Source organism: Mauremys mutica, chromosome 10 (assembly GCF_020497125.1).
Source record: "Mauremys mutica isolate MM-2020 ecotype Southern chromosome 10, ASM2049712v1, whole genome shotgun sequence".
In the NCBI taxonomy this organism is placed as follows: Eukaryota; Metazoa; Chordata; order Testudines; family Geoemydidae; genus Mauremys; species Mauremys mutica.
The window spans coordinates 57,266,726-57,286,091 of NC_059081.1; the positions used below are offsets into that span (position 1 = coordinate 57,266,726).

Sequence of the window (19,366 nt, forward strand, 5' to 3'; positions counted from 1 at the left end):
CTCCCATGGGACTAAACCCCTGAGCCCCAGCACCCCCTGTGGGGTTGAAGCCTGAGCCCACTTTCCTCCCCTACTCATTGCCCCAGCACCCTGCAGGGCAGAAGCCCCAAGTCCCCAGCCCCACAGGGCTAAAGCCCCAAGTCTTTCCCCCCAGCAGCTGAAGCCAGGAGCCCAAAGCGTGTCTCCCTCGCCCCTGCTGGGTCCTGGAGTTTTTATAGCATATGGGGTGTGCCTCAGAAAGGAAAAGGTTGAGAACCCCTGTTCTAGACCATATAGGTGCTTAGTGTAGTGCTTCCCATTTGCAAAATTCCTAGGATTGTCTAGGAAAAATAACGTACGTCTTATGGCTTTTCATCTTACAATATGGTTCACCCAGGGAAGACAAGTAGGTGCAGTGTTTCTGAAGGCACAGGTCTCCCCACATTCTTCCAAATTACCTTGGTACATGACAGATAAGGCAGGGGAAAGGACCTAATTGGTTAATTTTAGCCTACAGAGCTGAGAAGCAATACACTCCAGCTTGGCTCCTCCTCACCCATCCAGGTTAATGCCTTTAAATCTGTGGGGCACAGAACAAAGTTTAGTTGAGTGTTGAAATTACACTTGTTTCCACTGATTTCTTGCTGGTGTTTAAAATCTTCCTCTTTAATTTTGAAGCTACGCTTTTCTGCCACATAATGGCTTGCTCCACACAATCAGATGCACTCGTCTTTTTTGTGAATGGCAGGAAGGTAAGACTTTTGGTGTTTTGTTTTTGTTTTTGGAGGAAGGTGCTTTAATGTTTCTGAATATACACCAAGGGAGAATGATGCTCTAGGGGACCACAGCTCATTTGTGGGGAGAGCCAGAGTAAATGTATTAAATTTGAACAACCCTTGTTACCTGGGATCTTCCTATAGCATTTCAGATATTACAAACTGAGATTCATCTCTGCTGCTGTCTTTACCCTCTGATAAATGGCAGTAGCCATAAACTGGGACAGTAGACAACTTTGCTGTTTTGTTTCTGGACTAAGAGTTTCAAAACTAAGGAATTTGCATGCTCAATTTCCCCTTAAAATGAATGACTGTTGAGTTTCCAAATCTAGGTGGAGCTGAAAATCTGAATTCTACAGTAACTGGTAATTCAAAGAGACTCATTTGGCAAAATATTTTGTATCTACCTAGATGTACTGAGAATATTCATGTAGCACCAGTGACCTGTTATTTCACTGAACGGTTATAATGAATGTAGCAATTAACTAAAACCTCAGCCTATTAAGATCAGTAACTTGCTGCATTTGGAGAAAATAAGGCAGTAGCAAGAGGGTCCCCTGCTATTACTATCAATTTTTTAAAAAATGCAGTCAGAGGAAATAGACTCTTTAATCGCCTCTGTTCTCAGCAGTGAGTGCTAGCGGAAACCTAATACTTCATTTCTACAGGCATTTGTTTTCTCACCTTTTCTTTTCGCCCCGAGTTATGTCATTATAAGTTCCTTTTTATAAATACCTCGTCCAAAAATAGATGCTAGCCTGACCTGGAAAAAATTCATTCTTTCTTTAAAATGTTGTCTGTGTTTTCTTTGAGAACAATTTTTCCAGAGAATTCTTTTATGAAGACATCCTCCCCTCTCCCCACCTCCGTTTCAGGCAAAAAAAAAAAAGTAAATGTCTGCTTTGTTTTTATCTGTATACTATATGGTTGTAAAAGTATACTTCAGGAAGGCTATGTGGGCCAAATTCTAGTGTCTTACCCTATAACTCTTCTGATTTATGCTGGTTCAATAGCAAAATTTGCCCTTTTTGGTTTGTCTACACTGCGTTGTAAACCCAGGTTTGTGGGACCCAGGCAGGTGAACTCAGTGTTTCCAAGCCCATGCGTGAGTGTCCGCGCTGCATTATAAACCTGGGCTTACAATTGCTGGACCTGGGTGTCCATACTGCACTGCACAGACCTTCTGACTCAGGTCTGTGGCTTGAGCTCTGTTCACATTGTAAGATATTAGTGCTTGGACACAAGTCACAGCAGGACTTGTGCTCTGACCCCACCCCCAGCAAGGTCCTAGTAGCTGGTTCCTGAGAGCCTGCTGATCTGAGTTAGACTGATTTGTGTGTGGGCGGAAGCAGGTGTTGAGCTCAAACCTGAGTCAGTGCCTGGCCTTAATGTGCAGTGTAGCTATATCCTTTATATCCAATCTTATTTCCCCTTCATACAAAGGGAAAGTATTCCACCTGGGCATGGTCATTAGTATCAGGGTTGGGAGGGACCTCATCTAGTTCAACCCCCTGACAGATTTTTGCCCCAGATCCCTAAATGGCCACTTCAAGGATTGAACTCACAATGCTGGATTTAGCAGGCCAATGCACAAACCACTGAGCTATCCCTCCCCTCTGAAGGCTTAAAGCCCCAGAAACCCTTCCCCTCTGAAATACAGGCTGCTCCCAGGGCCAGTGCAAGGATATTTTTCCCCCCTAGGCGAAACTTCTACCTTGCGCCCCCCGCCCCCATCTCTTCCCCTGGAGCATCGCTTATTATAAACTTTCGAAAATGAATACTGCATAATGTGGCATTGTTCATTAGAATTAATACAGATTCATCTTGAAAATTTATTAATTTAATTATTTAGTCTACATATTTAATGAAAATAAATGAATAACCTGACAGGGTGGGGCTGGCTGGCTTTGGGCACGGGGGTGCTGCAGGGGTTTGCTGGAGACAGGGGGTGTGGAGCTGTTTGACTTCGGGCAGGGGGTGCGTCAGGGGCTGGCTGGAGACAGGAGGTGTGGGGCCAGCTGGAGGCAGGGCAAGGGGTGCAGCAGGGGCTGGCTGGAGACAGGGGAATGCGGAGCTCACTGGTTTCGGGCACAGGGGTGTGGCAGGGGCTGGCTGGAGACAGGGGAATGCGGGGCTCACTGGCTTCGGGCACGGGGGTGTGGCAGGGGCTGGCTGGAGACAGGAGGTGTGGGGCCAGCTGGAGGCAGGGCAAGGGGTGCAGCAGGGCCTGGCTGGAGACAGGAGAATGCAGAGCTCACTGGCTTCGGGCACGGGTGTGGCAGGGGCTGGCTGGAGACGGGAGTGCGGGGCTCACTGGCTTCTGGCACAGGGGTGCAGCAGGGGCTGGCTGGAGACAGGGGTGCAGAGCAGGCTGGCTTTGGGCAGGGCAGGGGGGCGTGGCTGGCTTGGAGGGCAGGGGGGAACCACCCCCCAGCACTCACTGGCGGCACGGCTGGGGCCAGGTCTGTGCACTTCCCCCCACTGGTGAGTGCAGGCCCGGCCCAGCTGCAGAGCTCAGGGGAGTGGGGGTGGGGCTGGGCAGGGGCCCTGGGGAAGAGCCAGAACAGTAGGGAGCCCCACCGCCAGCCCCTGCTGCACCCCCTGCCCTGCCCGCCGCCAGCCCCTGCTGCACCCCCTGCCCTGCCCGCCGCCAGCCCCTGCTGCACCCCCTGCCCTGCCCGCCACCAGCCCCTGCTGCACCCCCTGCCCTGCCCGCAGCCAGCCCCTGCTGCACCCCCTGCCCTGCCTGCAGCCAGCCCCGCACCTTCTGTCTCCAGCCAGCCCCACACCTCCTGCCCTGCCCTGCCCGCAGCCTTTAAATGCCCAAGGACAAGCTAGTCATTCTCAGTGAGTCCCATGTTGCCTCCCACCCATCCATCATTCCGTACCTGGTTCTCATTAGTACCTGGTTTCCAGCATGACGGGGCATGTCATTGCAATGGCCACAGCCTTCAGACAGACCTGTTGCTCAGCTAATGGAGCCCCTGAAAATCAACAGTGAACTTTGTGAAACTTAAAACAGGTTGGTTTAAAACCCAGCTCCCCTTCCTGCTCTCCATGTATTGATAATTTCCTCCATCTTCCTGCTGCAAGGTCTCTGAGGAGGAAGGGGCTAAGCTTGGCCTTGTTACAGTACCTCTATGGAGTGAGGAGAGCAAAGAGCCCCAAACTGTGTCCTTCACCTTCACTACGGCTTTGAAAATACAGGCCCTGATTCTGTTCTCACCCCTATTTTCTTTACACAATTGTTCCTCTTTTGACCGAAGAGGAGCTACTCCTGATTTACACTGATGTAATCAATTGCAGGATCAGGCTCACGGGTTCTTGTCTTCATGTGCCCTTTCACAAGCCTCTGTTCACAAGCCCTTTCACAAACCTTCTCCTCACTGTGAACGTTCCAGTGCTCCTGGAACATAGTTATTTTTATTACTTCTTTAGCTGTCAATACAAGACTGAGTTTGCTATTGTCAAATACATTCACATGTCTACAGATTCTGATCAAATGAAAGGAACATGCCATAACACAAATACACTATTTTAATACCCAATCAAAGCATTTCAGAAAGGCCAGGTAATCCCAATGGGAAAATTGCAATACATCTCAATAATGTACAATCTCTTATTTTACTTCCTACTGCAGATAATAGAGAAGAATGCGGACCCTGAAAAATTGCTGTTGTCTTACCTGAGAAAGGGACGTATCCTTTTTTGTGGGGGTTGCCTTTGAATGGTATAATCCTACAATAGACTAACATTCCCTTTCTCCCCTTCCCCCCTCCCCCCCTCCCAAGTTAAAGGGGATATTTTGGAACTCAAGGTAGCCAGAAAGCTATATGGAAAACAGCCAAGTGATCTTGCATTTTTTCCTGGCAAGGCAATGTGCTTCATGTGCAATATTTGAGCTAATTATATGCACAGAAGGTGTCTTCTTAGTACATACAAGCATTTCTATAGAACTTAATGTATTCATTAGCAAAAACAATCAAAATTCTTTATTACAGCTCCAAAAAACCTGTAAAAAAATCCTTTCAAAATGTTATTAATTAATAATGATATAATAGTTAAGGAAAGAAATATGGAGCTACTACAATGTCAAGCAATTCATTTACACCCTGATCCTGCCAAGACTATCACATATGCTTATCTTTATGTCAATGGGACTACTTATAGAGCCAGATCCTCAGCTGAAATCAGTGGAGTTCTGGCAATTTATGCAAGCTGTTTATTGGCCCCATGGTGCATAAAATGAAGCAGGTGCTTATGACTTTGCAGATCAGAGCCTTAAACTGTAGATGGTAGAAAGAGAGTGAAATGAGACTAAAGGCTACTGAGAAATAGCTCAATAGCCTGCAGTGGTGGGAGCTAATGACAGCAGACGAAGGGCACTAGGTAATCATGTTTTATCTTTTCACTGGTATCTTCCCAATCATTTACAATTTCAATACTAATATATTTCATATACTTCTTGTTCAGCCAATCAATAAGACAAACAAGTTTGTTTACATTTATGGGAGATAATGCTACCTGCTTCTTATTTACGTTACCTGAAAGTGAGAACAGGTATTCGCATGGTGCTGTTGTAGCCGATGTTGCAAGCTATGTACGTGCCAGATATGCTAAACATTCATATGCCCCTTCATGCTTCAATCACCATTCCAGAGGACATGCTTCCATGCTGAATTGAAATGGGTATTCTGTTATTGTTTAACAGCGTGATTAAAACTGCAATTAATCATGACTATATTTTTTAATCTTGAGGTTGTGATTATTATTTTTAGTTTTTTGACAGCCCTGGGGATAAAATCGGGACTGTCCCAATATTTAGGTGTTTGTCCCAATATTTCACTTTGCCGGCAGCACTTGTGGCTCTTCTCAACCCTCTCCAAGTTATCAACATCATCCTTGAATTGTGGGCACCATAACTGGACACAGTATTCCAGCAACGGTTGCACCGTGCCAAATACAGAGGTGAAATAACCTCTCTACTCCTATTCAGGATTCACCTGTTCATGCATAATAGGATCAAAATAGCCCTTTTGGCCACAGTGTCACACTGGGAGCTCACGTTCAGCTGATTATCCATCACTACCACCAAATCTTTTTCAGTGCTTCCCAGAATAGTTCCCCATCCTGCAAGTATGGTCTACGTTCTTCTATTGTTGGTCACATGCTAGTTACAAGTGGGAATACAAAAGTGGATGAGAATTAACCTGAGCCTAGAGGGATCTAGAAAGTTGACAAATGCAGATGGAAGATGCAGTCTAACACATCTGAGCCAAATGAATCCAATGCACACACACAATGGAAGACAAAGTTGGTAATCAGTAAATCTGAAAGAGCTAGGAATACGAGGAGACTAGCCAATTACATAAAATTTTGCAGAGTGGTGTGGCACCAGAAGAAAGTGGTCCGTCCAATTTGAGGCTTCAGATATGGAGGCCTTGTATCAAGGAGCAAACAGGTGAGGGGCCTTGTGTACAGAGCTCTGGTGATTGCTCCTGGAATATTGGGTTCAGTGCCGGGTACCATACTGCCAGACAGATACGGACAGTTTACAAACAAAAACAAAAAAAGGCAACCAAAACACATAGAGGTCTGGTGGGATTGATTTAAGAGATGTTAAAGAGGGAAAATACATATCACTTTTCCAAGCAACAACATGATTACCATGTGCAAGAATCTGAAGGATATTATAGAGAGGACTGATAGCGCCACTTATTATTAAGGTTGCTTAACACTTCCCATTATTATACTCAGTTTTTAGTTGCTTATAACTTCGCCAAATTTTAAGTGTTTGGGCTGAAATTTTCCATATCAGAAGTCTACCTCAGGCAGAACTTTATGTAAAATTTCAGCCAAAATGGGCATGTCATTTCTGAGAATGAGTCTAGAGAAGAATACATTGGTTAGCCCATGTTAAAAAATTCTTGCAGCCTTTTCTTCTAGACATTCTAGTGTCCCCATGCTCTGGAGCAAGAGCTTGAAATTTGAGCAGAGGATGGCCTTTGCATCAGAGATGTGTCTTTTGCCATTCTTGCAAAATTCCACCCAAATTTGGCTAGTACATAAGCATTTGAAAATTTGCAGTTTGCACATGCTCTGTAGAGACTTCTTAGATTTTAGCATTTAAATCCCCCAAACATTGCATCCACACTGAGCATGTTCCAGTCGGAAGCTCAGTAGAACTTTCCCTACAACTGCAGCTCTGGGCTGCTGTAGGCTGCGCCAGGTCTGCATCTGGGCACTTGGATGAGAGCAGGGAACTCATCTCTCCTGTTCTTTAAATGGCCGCCCTCCCCCCTGCTTCCCTTGGCATGGAGGAAGAAACTGCTTGATTTGAATGGAGAAGGGTCAGGTGTTAACACTGCAGGGGGAGTAGATTGGGACTCCAATCTACTGGGAAGCCTGAGGGGAGGGGACAGCTGTAAACTGGGGCTGGAGAGTGGAAGGGGGGAGAGGGAAACTGGGACTGGGAGTTAGGATCACAGGGAGACTGGCAATGGCTAGAAATGGAGACTGAGACTGGGATGAGGAGCAGTGGGGGGAGACTGCAACTGGCTGAGCAAAGAGACTGGGAGTGGGAGCCAGTGAGGGAAACAGATGCGGGAGACTGGGAGCCAGTTGGCTGGAGGGGGAACACCGAGATCAAATGGGAATTGAGGTGCAGGGAAAGATGTGGGACAGGCTGGGCAAAGAGACTGGGATGGGAAGCCTGAGGAGTGAAGACTGGGACTGGCTAAGTGAGTAAAATGGGCCTGGGACAGGGAGCCGAGGGCTGAGAGAGGGACGGGTCAGCGGGGATGTGGTGGATGATGCTGTAACTGCAGGCAACTTTCATTCTGGAATTTCCTAACTTCTGAGTGCTTGACTTTGTAATCCTAACATCTTTGTGTGTGTGTGTGTGTGTGTGTGTGTGTGTGTGTGTGTGTGTGTGTGTGTGTGTGTGTGTGTGTGTGTCAATTACCAAAGGTGCTCAGGGAGGTGGTAGAAACACCATATGGCGGGAGACTCATCTAAACTAAACTGAATGCAGCCATAGACCATATGCCCTAGAGAACAGCTTTATATTGGGTGAGTGAATGAGTCTCCCATTTCTGCAATTCTCTTCTAACTTTCAGCCATCTCTTGAACCAAAACCATAATGATTTGGCTAACTTTAACATTCTTCTGGTGCCCTTTTGCCTATCATAGCATCAGCGCAGCCCACACAGTAAAAGCTATTGTGTGTTGTGGCATTGCTCTCAGGCAGTGGAGAATCTAGGGTGTTACAAGGGAATTAAGGACTGGGATGTCACTGGTAATTCAGATGTGATAAACTGTAGGTGGCTGTGACCAACCTGGTTGTTGCGATATTCGGCTTGTTGGAATTTACAGGTTGAGTTCCAGCTTCCATTCACCTAATATCTAATCTCTGGAGCTGGCTGGTCACTGAATGAAACAGATGGAATTTTCCTCCACCTTTGCATGCTCCAGTAAAATGAGGGGAACTTGGGGGGAGAGAGAGAGAGAGAGACACCATAGCAACAACATTGAGAACCAGCAACTTTCTTCCTTAACTGCTGCATTTGCAGTTCGTCTCTCAGGAACGAAATATGGTTGTGGAATAGGTGGCTGTGGAGCCTGCACTGTGATGATATCCACATATGAACCAACTTCCAAGAAGATAATGTATCCTTAAGATAAGATTTGGGGTGGAATTTTCTCAAGTGCCTCAGTGAGCGAATTTCAGTGTGTTTTAGGCCCACTGAGGCACTTTAGAAATCACACCCTTGGAAGCTATAACTTATTGTACATAGAAAACCATTGTTAATTGGGAGGGAAGTTATTTGAGTGTTTGTTTTTTCTTTTAATGTAGGTTTATATTTTTGGGTCCTGGCAGATACTTGAAATCTTTTTACTTTACCTTTAACATGTTTTATCTGCATGGAAAACTGATTCACCCAACAGGGATTACAGGTGATGTGACTTTAAATCCCATTCAAGAAACATGAAATCTTCCTGCTCAAGAAACATTTATTTATTCGGAGACCGGACACCACTATTTCCTTGACTGGGGGATCTTTATTTTGTGCAATTACAGCAGCCCTTGTAGCAGCTACTGGAAAGTTGGGACTCTTGCTTGGATTGGACTAGGATTTGTTGCCCTAGATAAATCCTTAGTCAATTTTCACATAGTTCTTATTCAGCACTCTCTGATTTCAGTGATGTATGAAGTAACTAACACAGTAAGTTAGGCCACAGCAGGCTTCGTAGTGCGTTGTGCTTTTTGCCTCGCCCCGTCTTTGGGAGCTCTACTCCTTTAGTAAAGTTGCACCCACCAGTATCAGGTCTGAGTCTGGCCGTTAGGTTTTTGTAGTCTCTGTTGTATTACAAGTTAATTAATAAAAACCCCTTAAAAGTGAGACTTCTGTTTCCTTATTTAGGCTGCTATATAAAGCTTAGGGCATGTTGAAAATGTTGCTACTGTATGTACTGAATACACACACGGTTGAGGTGAGAGAGCTGAGTTATGTACAACTGCTTCTCAGAAACATAACTTTCCCCAGCCATCACCATGCTGTTTAACTCCCGCAGTTCTACACTAGACTGAGTGTAATCTCCACCTGCGCTTCATTCGTCATGGCCCTGCACCACAGAGTACTATGCTATTTCACATGTCACAATTCTCCTTTACGTTCCCAAGGCATTATCCTGCCAACTCCTGTCTCTTACCCATATGCTCACTGCACGGGTCTGCTGTCACTACTGTGGAAGGTGTTGGAAGCACAAAAACAAGGGTTCATCCAATTCAGGTAAGAACCTGCTGTAATTTGTAGGGCAAAATTTGGGGATTTTTCCTTTCCTATACTCTGGCCATATCTGCCATGAGGTTTTGGCCTTGTGATCAAGTTTGGTGGTTCTTTGCAGTAGACAATTGCTCTAAGGAAATAGATTTCATATCCTGGCTTTTCCTGGTCACAGCTTAGAGATGAATTCTCAGCTGAATTGCCAAACCAAACTCTGACCTGGGGGAGGTTGTCCCACCCCTAGTTTCTACTCTAGCACTCAAGATACCTCAAAAGATGAGAATCGGTTCTGAAAAGGCCCCCTCAGGAGAAAGGATAAACCTGAAGCTGTAAAATGATACACCAAAGCTAGCAAGGGTTCTCCGTCGTGAGCAGGTATTGCTGATTATTCTAACAAGAACAGTGCTATGTAAAGAGCCCGATTGTCACTGGCCCTTGTGTGGGCATACAGGAGAGAGCAAGGGGTAAGTAAGGAACTCTTGCTATTGTGCAGGGCTCAGGTGCAATTGCAGTCTCCAAAGCACACGGACTGCTCCCTGCTAGTGCCATGTGGGAAACTAACCCGCCAGAAGAGGCTCAGGAAAGGCAGAGAGCAACACCCTGCTCCTTTCTGTTGGGCCAGCGGCAAGCTCCTACCGAGTCCCTATAAGACCTAGGAAAATAAGGATTAGATTAGACAGTGGATCATACACAGTCTCGCTGTATTTTGGGGACCTCTCCTGGGTTTGTGAAGCTCCACCTCCCCCAACTCAGGCCTGTACTTTAAAGGCACAATCTGACCCCAGTACGTTTTAAAACCTTTTAAAAATCATGTTTCTGTTTCATGCATAATCTTGTTTCCTTAGTGCCTAAATTATGGGAATGTTCCCTAGGTGCTCCTCACTCCTTCCAAAGCCCTAATTTGTTAGCTATTCTGTGCTCTGTCCTTCATGCCTGTAGAAATTTACACAAGGTTGATCACTGTGCTGACAGGTCTTGTCCATCATTCTGCTCTCACTTACACCTGGGAACCCCATGGATACTGGTGGGGTTGCCCGGGGATAACTGAGAGTCTATAATGGCCCTTTGTTTTTCAACAAGATGACTGCACTCAGTCTCTTACATTTTAGTGGTAATGCTGTAACATTACAAATGCGGCAGCTCCTAACTTTAACACTCTAAGCAAGATGCATCTATAAGGCTGTAAGGCAAATCAGTGAAGCTATATTTTGAAGCAGGGGCTGTTGTTCTGTTCTGTTCCAGGAAAGGCTGGCCAAGTGCCATGGCTCTCAGTGTGGCTTCTGCACCCCTGGAATGGTGATGTCCATGTATGCTTTGCTGAGAAACCACCCTGAGCCCTCCATGGAGCAGATAACTGCAGCTCTGGATGGTAGGTTTACTTTTACAAGTAGTAAACTTAAGGAGGTCAAATAAGAAGCCAAGTGTGGGTGTTTTTTACATGCCACATAAGATGCAAGATGTGATTTGACTGAAAGACCAAAGGATAATATTTCAGAAACACATAAAGTCTATATTTGATTATATCTCACTATATCAATTCCCTGCCATGGCAGAGGGTTCAGGCATGGTGCACCTTGGTCCCTCCTGTTCTCTACCTGTGGCACACAAAGTTTAGTCACTTGAAAGCTGTAATACTTTTCTAATCCAGTTTAATGGGTTCCGCACAGAGCTAACGAGGAGGCAGGGCTGTGATATGCAGGAGGTCAGACTAGATGATCTGGTGATCCCTTCTGGCCTTAAACTCTATGACTCTAGATGGGATTTTCAAAAGCACTTATTGATTTCATTGGGAGCAGAGTTAGGTCAATGCTGAGCACTTTGGAAAACCCCACCCCCATTGGACCGACTTTGCTCTTGCACCAGTTCTACACCAATGTAACAGCACTGAGTGACTCCTGAATGATTTGGGTGGAGTGGAGAATCAGGTCCTTTGCTTGCAATGTGAATGGGCTGCCTGCCAACAAAATGAAATCCCTGAGTTCTCCCAGGTACAGATTTCTATAGGCACTTATCACTCAGGAAAATAGCTCACACTGGCGTGGCTGGGTTTAGCCTATTAAAATATTGAGTTTATTTCCTCGTTGAGAACCTTTGCACCATAAATTATACTCATAATTCAAACACCCTTTTTAGTCCCAATCCTCTACCAACTTCCTGCCCCCCAGAAACATCTACCCAAGCAGAGTTGTGACCTTGTAAAGAGAGAAGAGTCCAGAAGCTTCATGAAGTGCCTATGTGACGTCTCTATTGCTATTGATTTCACATGGAGGGCGCTCGAATAGTACAGTGATGGATGTCAGGATAAAACCCTAAAATAGAGAGTTTGTTTGGATTTCATTGAAGAAAATCCAGAGCCATTAATAGTAGCAGTAGTATATCTTCTTGGATGATTTACATCATTTCTATAATGACATAAATCACAGAACATGATAAATAAATCATTATTATTAGAAATGGGCCTGATCCGCAATTCTTGGATTTGGCTCCCAATCAGAACATTCCCCCTTTTCAGGAGTGTTTGACTCTTCTGTGGTTCTGGTTCAGACCACTGGAGAATCAAGAGCCAGGTCTGGTTTTGGATCCAAATTTCCCCAAGTGTAGGTGTGTTCAGATGTGAGGGTTTGCTTCATGGCCATTTCTAATTGTACTATATTAATAATTATTCTTGTATTGTTCCTTATGATTAATGATTTTATTATTCATTTCAGGTAATTTGTGCCGTTGCACTGGATACAGACCAATAATAGACACCTACAAGTCTTTCGCTGGGGTAGGTAGAAAGACAAACAGATCACCATTTTCAAAAGTATCCACTCATTTTGAGTGCTCAGTTTCTGGAACCCCAACTAAGGCCAGATTTTCAGAATTGCTCTGCTCCCATTTAAGCACAAAGAGAATTTGGTGCTCAGTTCTTTTGGAAATCTGGCCATAAGAGTCACAAAGCAGCTGAGTGCTCTCCACTTTGGAAAACCTGGCCCTTACTTAAGTGCCTAAATGGAAGCTGATATTATTTGAAAATCCGGATCCAATTGGCTGTGCTGAACCCTTGAAAATCTGGCTTTCTGCTCTTTTGAAAATGTGGCCCCTTTAAGCACCTGTAGCTCCCACTGACTTGAGTTTTAGATGCTCAGGACCCCAGAAAATCAGGCCTCAAGGCATCCAAAATACATGGCCTGAAGACGTAGGTGGTTGTGATGGTTATGATCTGTTTTGACAGTCTCTGCTACCCTCATAAATAAGGCCTTGATCATGCCAAGTCTTAAGTGTGTGTTTCACTTTAAATTGTGTACTCAAGTCTAGAGAGAATCATGGCCCAAATTGTTTACATGTTGCCTTGCCAACAAACTAGTGTCTCTCAGCCCCAGTCTTGCGTGATCACAGAAAATCTTGTCTCTCTCACCAATAGAAGATGGTCCAATAAAAGATATTCCCTCTCCCACCTTGTCTCTCAGAAAAACTGTGATTGACAGTGTTGAAACTATGATGATTATTCAGTGCAAGGGTAGACCATTAGGATAGAGCCAGCCTGCGTGTGCTGTATGTGTTTTATCATAGCTATTGAAAAATATCATTATCCAGGCTTGCTGTTGAGTCAGTGTCTTACATTTATTCTCAACTGGTTGAAACATGCCGTGTTTCTCATCTGTTAAGAGAAGCCAGAGATGACCAGGCCAGCAATGATGACATAGAGTTTTATATCTGAGTTACAAGGAGAATAACAATAAAGGGGAAATCAACTGAACATATTTTGAGTTTCTTCCCTGCCACAGGTGACTTTGCACATCTGTGTAGTCACAGATCCTCCACATAGTCAGAGCTCCACTGATCATATCTCCATCCTTCCCTGGGCCCAGACCTCCTTGAAAACTCAGCTGTACATTGGTATACACGGTGGTACGGAAAACACTGCGTGGCCCGTTCCTGGCTGGGAAATCATACCCAAGCCACAGAGCTGTGCCCCTTCCACTACCTTCAAGGATGTCCATGGGTCCAATTAGAGCTATAAACACAAATAAAAAGGATAAACTAAGAGTCTGTCCAACTTTCTAGTAGCAGGACAATTTCAGTCACTTCCACACAGTCCTTCTCCAATGCACTCAATAATCCTTTGCACCAGCTTCTGCTCTGCTTCAGGAGCCTGATCCCCCACTGAAGTCAGCTGGAGTTTTTTCCAATGACTTCAAGGGGAGCTGGACTTGGCCCCAAAAGAGGAACTACCTCCTGCAGTGCTTCAAAGGGGACACAGCAAGAATAGTCACCTTGGCTCATGGGTAGCTCCTGAACCAGTTTCAAGTGACTGGACTCATAGACTTTAAGGTCAGAAGGGACCATTGTGATCATCTAGTCTGACCTCCTGCACAATGCAGGCCACAGAATTTCACCCACCTACTCCTGTAACAAACCTATAAATATATACTACCTGCACTGAAGCAAATACCTATTTTAAAAGAAATCACATTTCAATGAAGTTGTATCTAGAGTATTACAGAATGGGGTATTATTTTTTTAGGAAACAGCATGTTGTCAACTGAGAGGAACAGGGCAATGTTGCCTGGACAAAGAAGATGTGTGCTCATCTTCTAACAAGGGAAATCAGGTGTGTTATGGTCTTTTTTAAATTACTTTCTGTTTCATAGTAAAGTTTGTAGTGAATGAACATCTTTGAGCTGTTGGAGCTGGTGCCACATTTTCATCTGGTGGTATCTATAATGTATTGATGGGTAAAGAGTTCTATTCACTCTGTCTGCCTGTCTTAGGTATTTCTAAGGCACCTATGACCAAACATAGTGCATGCCTACACTGCAATTGGGAACCATGATTACAATTACAGCATGTGTAGACAAGGCCAAAATAATTTTGATCTAAGATTAAAGCTAGCTCCAGTATGTATACGGTGGCTGCAATCATTGCTGTGTAGCTATGCCCATAGTTATATTCCAACCAGAGAATTTGAAAGGGCTTCTCTCCACCGCCCCATGATTTAGGGTGTTCTGTTTTATGTGGAAGGAAATTGCTTCTTTGGGGAAGTCTGCATCAAAGAGGTGAGTTGTAGCTTTTGATCTGAGCATGCACAAGGTAGGGCTGCATTGGCATCCCTTTGGTAAGGAACTACACAGCTGAGGACAGAGGTGCTGGAACAATTTCTATAGTGGGGGTGCTTAGAGCCATTGAACCAAACTGTAAACTCTGTATATAATGGAAACCACTTCAAGACAGAGGGTGCTGCAGCACCCCTAGTTCCAGCACCTATGACCGAGGACAATGCTTTGCCCCTTATACCTGAGATTCTACAGCTGTGGATCAAAGTGATTCTTCTTCGAGTTCTGTCCCTGTGGGTGCTCCACTCTAGGTGATGGTGCGTCCCGGCGCTGTTGATCGGCGATTTTCGATAGCAGTGCCTGGTTGGGGCACACGCACTCAGTTGGTATCTCCCGCCTTGTTGGAATCTTCCTGAGTGCGTGCGCCCCACACCCTCCTCAGTTCCTTCTCAACCATCCTCGGCTGAAGACGGGACTCGGGGCAGTGCTGCCTTTTCTTCCCTGGTCTCTATAGGAAACAGTAACAAAGAACATAGAAATAATTATTAATTACTTCCCAGTTGTTTCCCTTCCTTTAGTATAGTTACATAGTTAGTTACTTAGCTTAAAAAAAAAAAGCCCCACAGGCTTGTCTCCCGTTGAGACACTCTCCTCGGCCATCTCTAATTCATAATGCCAGGAGCTTCAGGATTCAAAAAATGCATCTCCTGTCAGGACTCCATGCCACGGTCAGATGGGCACTCACACTGTGTGAAGTGCCTCGGGGACACCCACATCCCTGCGAAGTGCCTCCATTGCGCGAGCCTCAAGTCAAGAGCTCGTCGTGACAGGGATCTGTGGCTCAAAATCATCATGATGGAAAAATCCCTGCAGCCGCTGTCGGAGACAGGAAAGGTTCAACCCGCTCCCACACGCTCCCCAGCCAGATCGGAACCGGTGGGGAGTGTCGCTTCACCCTCCCTGGAACGGAGGCACGAAGCGCAACAGTCTCACAGAAGAGACTCTAACAAGGGTAGGGGGTCTCCCGCGAGATCCCTGCCCTCTGTGCTGACAACACCAAAGACAGGTGCCTCAGCCTGCTCTACTGCCTCAGCCACGGCTCTGACAGAGCACAGAGGCAGGGACCCGACCTCCCTGGTTTTTTTGCCTCCGCAACAAAAACAGCCGCAGTGCTGACAGCGCGCTTCTCTTCCGCACCAAGAAGAACGTCAGCACCGAGCCTGTCTTCTACTCGCGCACCAGCAGCAGACCCCCTGCAGGGCACCTCTAAGCAGTCTGCAGCAACACTCTCATTCTCACTTTCTCCTACTAATGAGCTAGAGCAGAGAGCAGGCTCAGCTCAGCCCAGGGAGCAGGAGCAACAGTTTCTCACCCAAAGTGACCTTTCAGTGCCACCTGAGCCTCACTCTCCACTCCTAGACACACAAGACTCATTTATTGAACCGCCACTCTCTCCACCTGAACTGGCTTTCACTGACGGCGAACTTGATTTACAGCAGCAAGCGGAGTTCTCCCCTCCTGCTTCTCCTCCACAGGTGCCTCTACCACCTCAGGTCATGGCTCAAGCTCAGCATCCTCAGTTTCCCTACTTTGCCCCCCTCTGGGCGGCACCTGGGTTCTCCTACCCTATGCCTTGGCCTCAGTGGTACCCGTGGCAACATCCTCCTACCAATCATCCTCCTTCCATGCCTCAATCTCCTGCTCCGTCCACTTCTAGGGTGCCTGAGCCCCCTCCTGAGACTGGGAGCTACGCACCATATCCTGACTCACCGACCCCTAACTCTCCACTAGCCTCGGATGAAGCCCTCCTCCCTTCACCTCCACAGGCTGTGGACGACTGCAAACAATTTCAAGAACTTTTTAGGAGGGTGGCACTCAGTCAAGATATCCCCTTAGAAGAGGTTCAGGAGACGCAACACAAACTCCTTAGAATCCTTCAACCGTCTGCGCCCTCGAAAATCGCGCTCCCTATAAACGAAGCACTCATGGAGCCAGCTGACACTCTCTGGCAAACCCCAGCTTCTCTAGTACCAACTTGCAAGAAGGCTGAACGTAAATACTATGTCCCTGCAAGGGACGCAGACTTCCTATTTTCTCATCCACCACCGAACTCTCTTGTCATGGATGCAGTTGCACAGAGGACCAAACAGTCACAATATCGACCCACCCCACAAGACAAGGACCTTAGACGCCTTGACGTCCTGGGCCGCAAGGTTTATACGTCCTCTACACTACAATTCAGAATTGCAAACTATTCTGCTCTCCTTGCCAGTTATGATTTTGATAATTACAATAAACTTTTTGAATTTGCCTCCTACATTCCAGAGGATAGAAGAGCAGACTTCAAATCAATCCTGACTGAGGGCCAACTGATTTCCAGAACGGCCCTACAGGCCTCTTTAGACATGGCGGACACAGCAGCCCGTACCACTGCAACTGCTGTGGTTATGCATAGATCCTCATGGCTCTCCGCATCCGGCATTCCTAAAGAACTCCAGACCAAAGTGGAGGATCTCCCCTTTGATAAGGACAAACTTTTCTCCGAAAAAACTGATAAACTCCTCCATACCAGGAAACATTCTAGAGCAACACTGCGCACCCTGGGCATTCACCAATCCCTTCCCAGGAGACAACGATACCAACCCTACCAAAAACCACGCACACATCAGTACTCTCGTCCTCAACCCAGACCATACGACACAACTAGGAATCATACTAGACCCCTCAAGTGCACACAAAATCAAAATCAAGCCATCACCTTCCGTCCATCAGGCAATAAACAACAGTTTTGAAACATTGGTCGAGGGCCTGCACAACCACCCCTTGATTCCACCGCTTACTTGCCCATTTGGCCACCGCCTACAGAATTTCCAACATGCCTGACAGTGGATTACACAGGACCGCTGGGTCCTCGAAATAGTTTAGGCCAGTTACTCCATCCCTTTTATATCCTACCCTCCTACCCTTCCCCCTTCCCCATCCCTCTTCAGGGACCCTTCTCACAAGCAATTACTTCACACAGAAGTGGCATATCTTCTGCAACTAGGCACAGTGGAACCTGTGCTGACGCAACATCAAGGGACAGGTTTCTACTCCCATTACTTTCTAATGCAGAAAAAGACCGGAGGATGGAGGCCTATACTAGACCTACGCCGACTGAACAAATTCGTGAGGATACAAAGATTCAAGATGGTCACACTGGGCACAATAATACCTGCATTGGATCAAGGGGACTGGTTCACAGCCCTCGACCAACAGGATGCTTACTTTCATATATCAATTCATCCAGCTCGCAGACGCTTCCTACGATTCACAATCGGTCACAACCATTTTCAATACAGAGTTCTTCCTTTTGGACTCTCCACAGCACCAAGAGTTTTTTCCAAGTCTCTAGCCGTGGTTGTGGCTCACCTCCGCAAACACTGGGTCACACTGTTCCCCTACCTGGACGATTGCCTCATCAAGGGTGACTCCTATGGCGAGACACTTCAAGCCACGCGTTTTGCCATTTCCCTCTTTCACAGCCTAGGCCTCCAAATAAACTTCCAAAAATCCACTCTGACACCTACACAACAGATTGAGTTCATCGGAGCTCATCTCGACTCAACCCAGAGCAGGGCCTCGCTCCCATACAACAGATTCCTCGCTATCACACAGCTCATACGCACGCTCTCTATTCGTCCCAGGACGCAAGCAAGAATCTGCCTACAGCTCCTCGGCCACATGGCAGCCACCACCTTTGTGGTTCAACACGCCAGGCTACACATGAGATGTCTCCAGGGCTGGCTCAACTCCAGTTTCAAACCCAACAGCCACACCTTAGGGATGCTGCTAACTCCTCCTCCCAATGTTATAGCTTCCCTACAGTGGTGGACAAGTTCAGAAAACCTCTGCACAGGGGTTTCCTTCCAGCAACGATCCCCAACGCTCATGCTCACCATGGACGCTTCCCTAATCGGTTGGGGAGCGCATCTATGGGAACACTGGGCACAAGGCTGGTGGTCCACATCAGAGACGCATCTACACATAAATCTCTTAGAGCTCAGAGCAGTGAGGAGAGCATGCCTTCACTTTCCTCCCCTCATAAAGAACAAATATCTGCGGGTCTTAACAGACAACACAGCATGTATGTACTACAAAACAGACAAGGGGGAGCCCGATCACATTCCCTTTGTATGGAAGCCATTCGACTATGGAATTGGTGCATACGACATCGAATACAAATCATTGCTTCCTACCTACCAGGCTGCCACAACACTACTGCCGATGCACTCAGCAGGCACTTCTCGACAGATCACGAATGGGAACTGCATCCCCCAATACTCCAACAGCTCTTCTCCCTCTAGGGCACCCCGTCAATAGATCTCTTTGCCACGACTGAAAACCGAAAATGCCCCCGATTTTGCTCCAGAGCGGGACTCAGGACTGCATCCCTAGGGGATGCATTCCTCATCCCATGGAACAATTACCTCCTGAACGCCTTCCCACCAATCCCTCTGTTACACAGGATTCTTCGGAAGATCGCGGACGACAAATCCCAGGTCATCCTTATTGCCCCGGCTTGGCCAAGACAGACGTGGTATCCCTACCTACTCTGCATGTCCTCCCGTCACCCATGGGCTCTCCCCAACAGGCCAGACCTCCTTTACCAGGACAACGAACAAGTTCTTCACCCCCAGCTCCAAAAGCTCCACCTCACAGCATGGTTCCTTCATGGTTCCAAACCCATAAACTAGCCTGTTCCGAGCAAGTCCAATGTGTCCTCCTGCACAGTAGGAAAGACTCC

General features: G+C 46.6%; 1 protein-coding gene across 1 annotated transcript in view; it reads left to right on the plus strand.

Annotated features, from left to right (window-relative positions):
- Positions 1 to 618: 618 nt before the first annotated feature.
- Positions 619 to 19,366, plus strand: part of LOC123378342 (aldehyde oxidase 2-like) — a 103,363-nt gene continuing 84,615 nt past the window's right edge. The window contains exons 1-7 of the mRNA XM_045031972.1: positions 619 to 731; positions 4,396 to 4,453; positions 8,327 to 8,423; positions 9,439 to 9,547; positions 10,784 to 10,910; positions 12,250 to 12,311; positions 14,052 to 14,138. Coding sequence (XP_044887907.1) covers positions 678 to 731; positions 4,396 to 4,453; positions 8,327 to 8,423; positions 9,439 to 9,547; positions 10,784 to 10,910; positions 12,250 to 12,311; positions 14,052 to 14,138 — 594 coding nt within the window. The 5' untranslated portion in view covers positions 619 to 677. The remainder of the gene's footprint in view (positions 732 to 4,395; positions 4,454 to 8,326; positions 8,424 to 9,438; positions 9,548 to 10,783; positions 10,911 to 12,249; positions 12,312 to 14,051; positions 14,139 to 19,366) is intronic.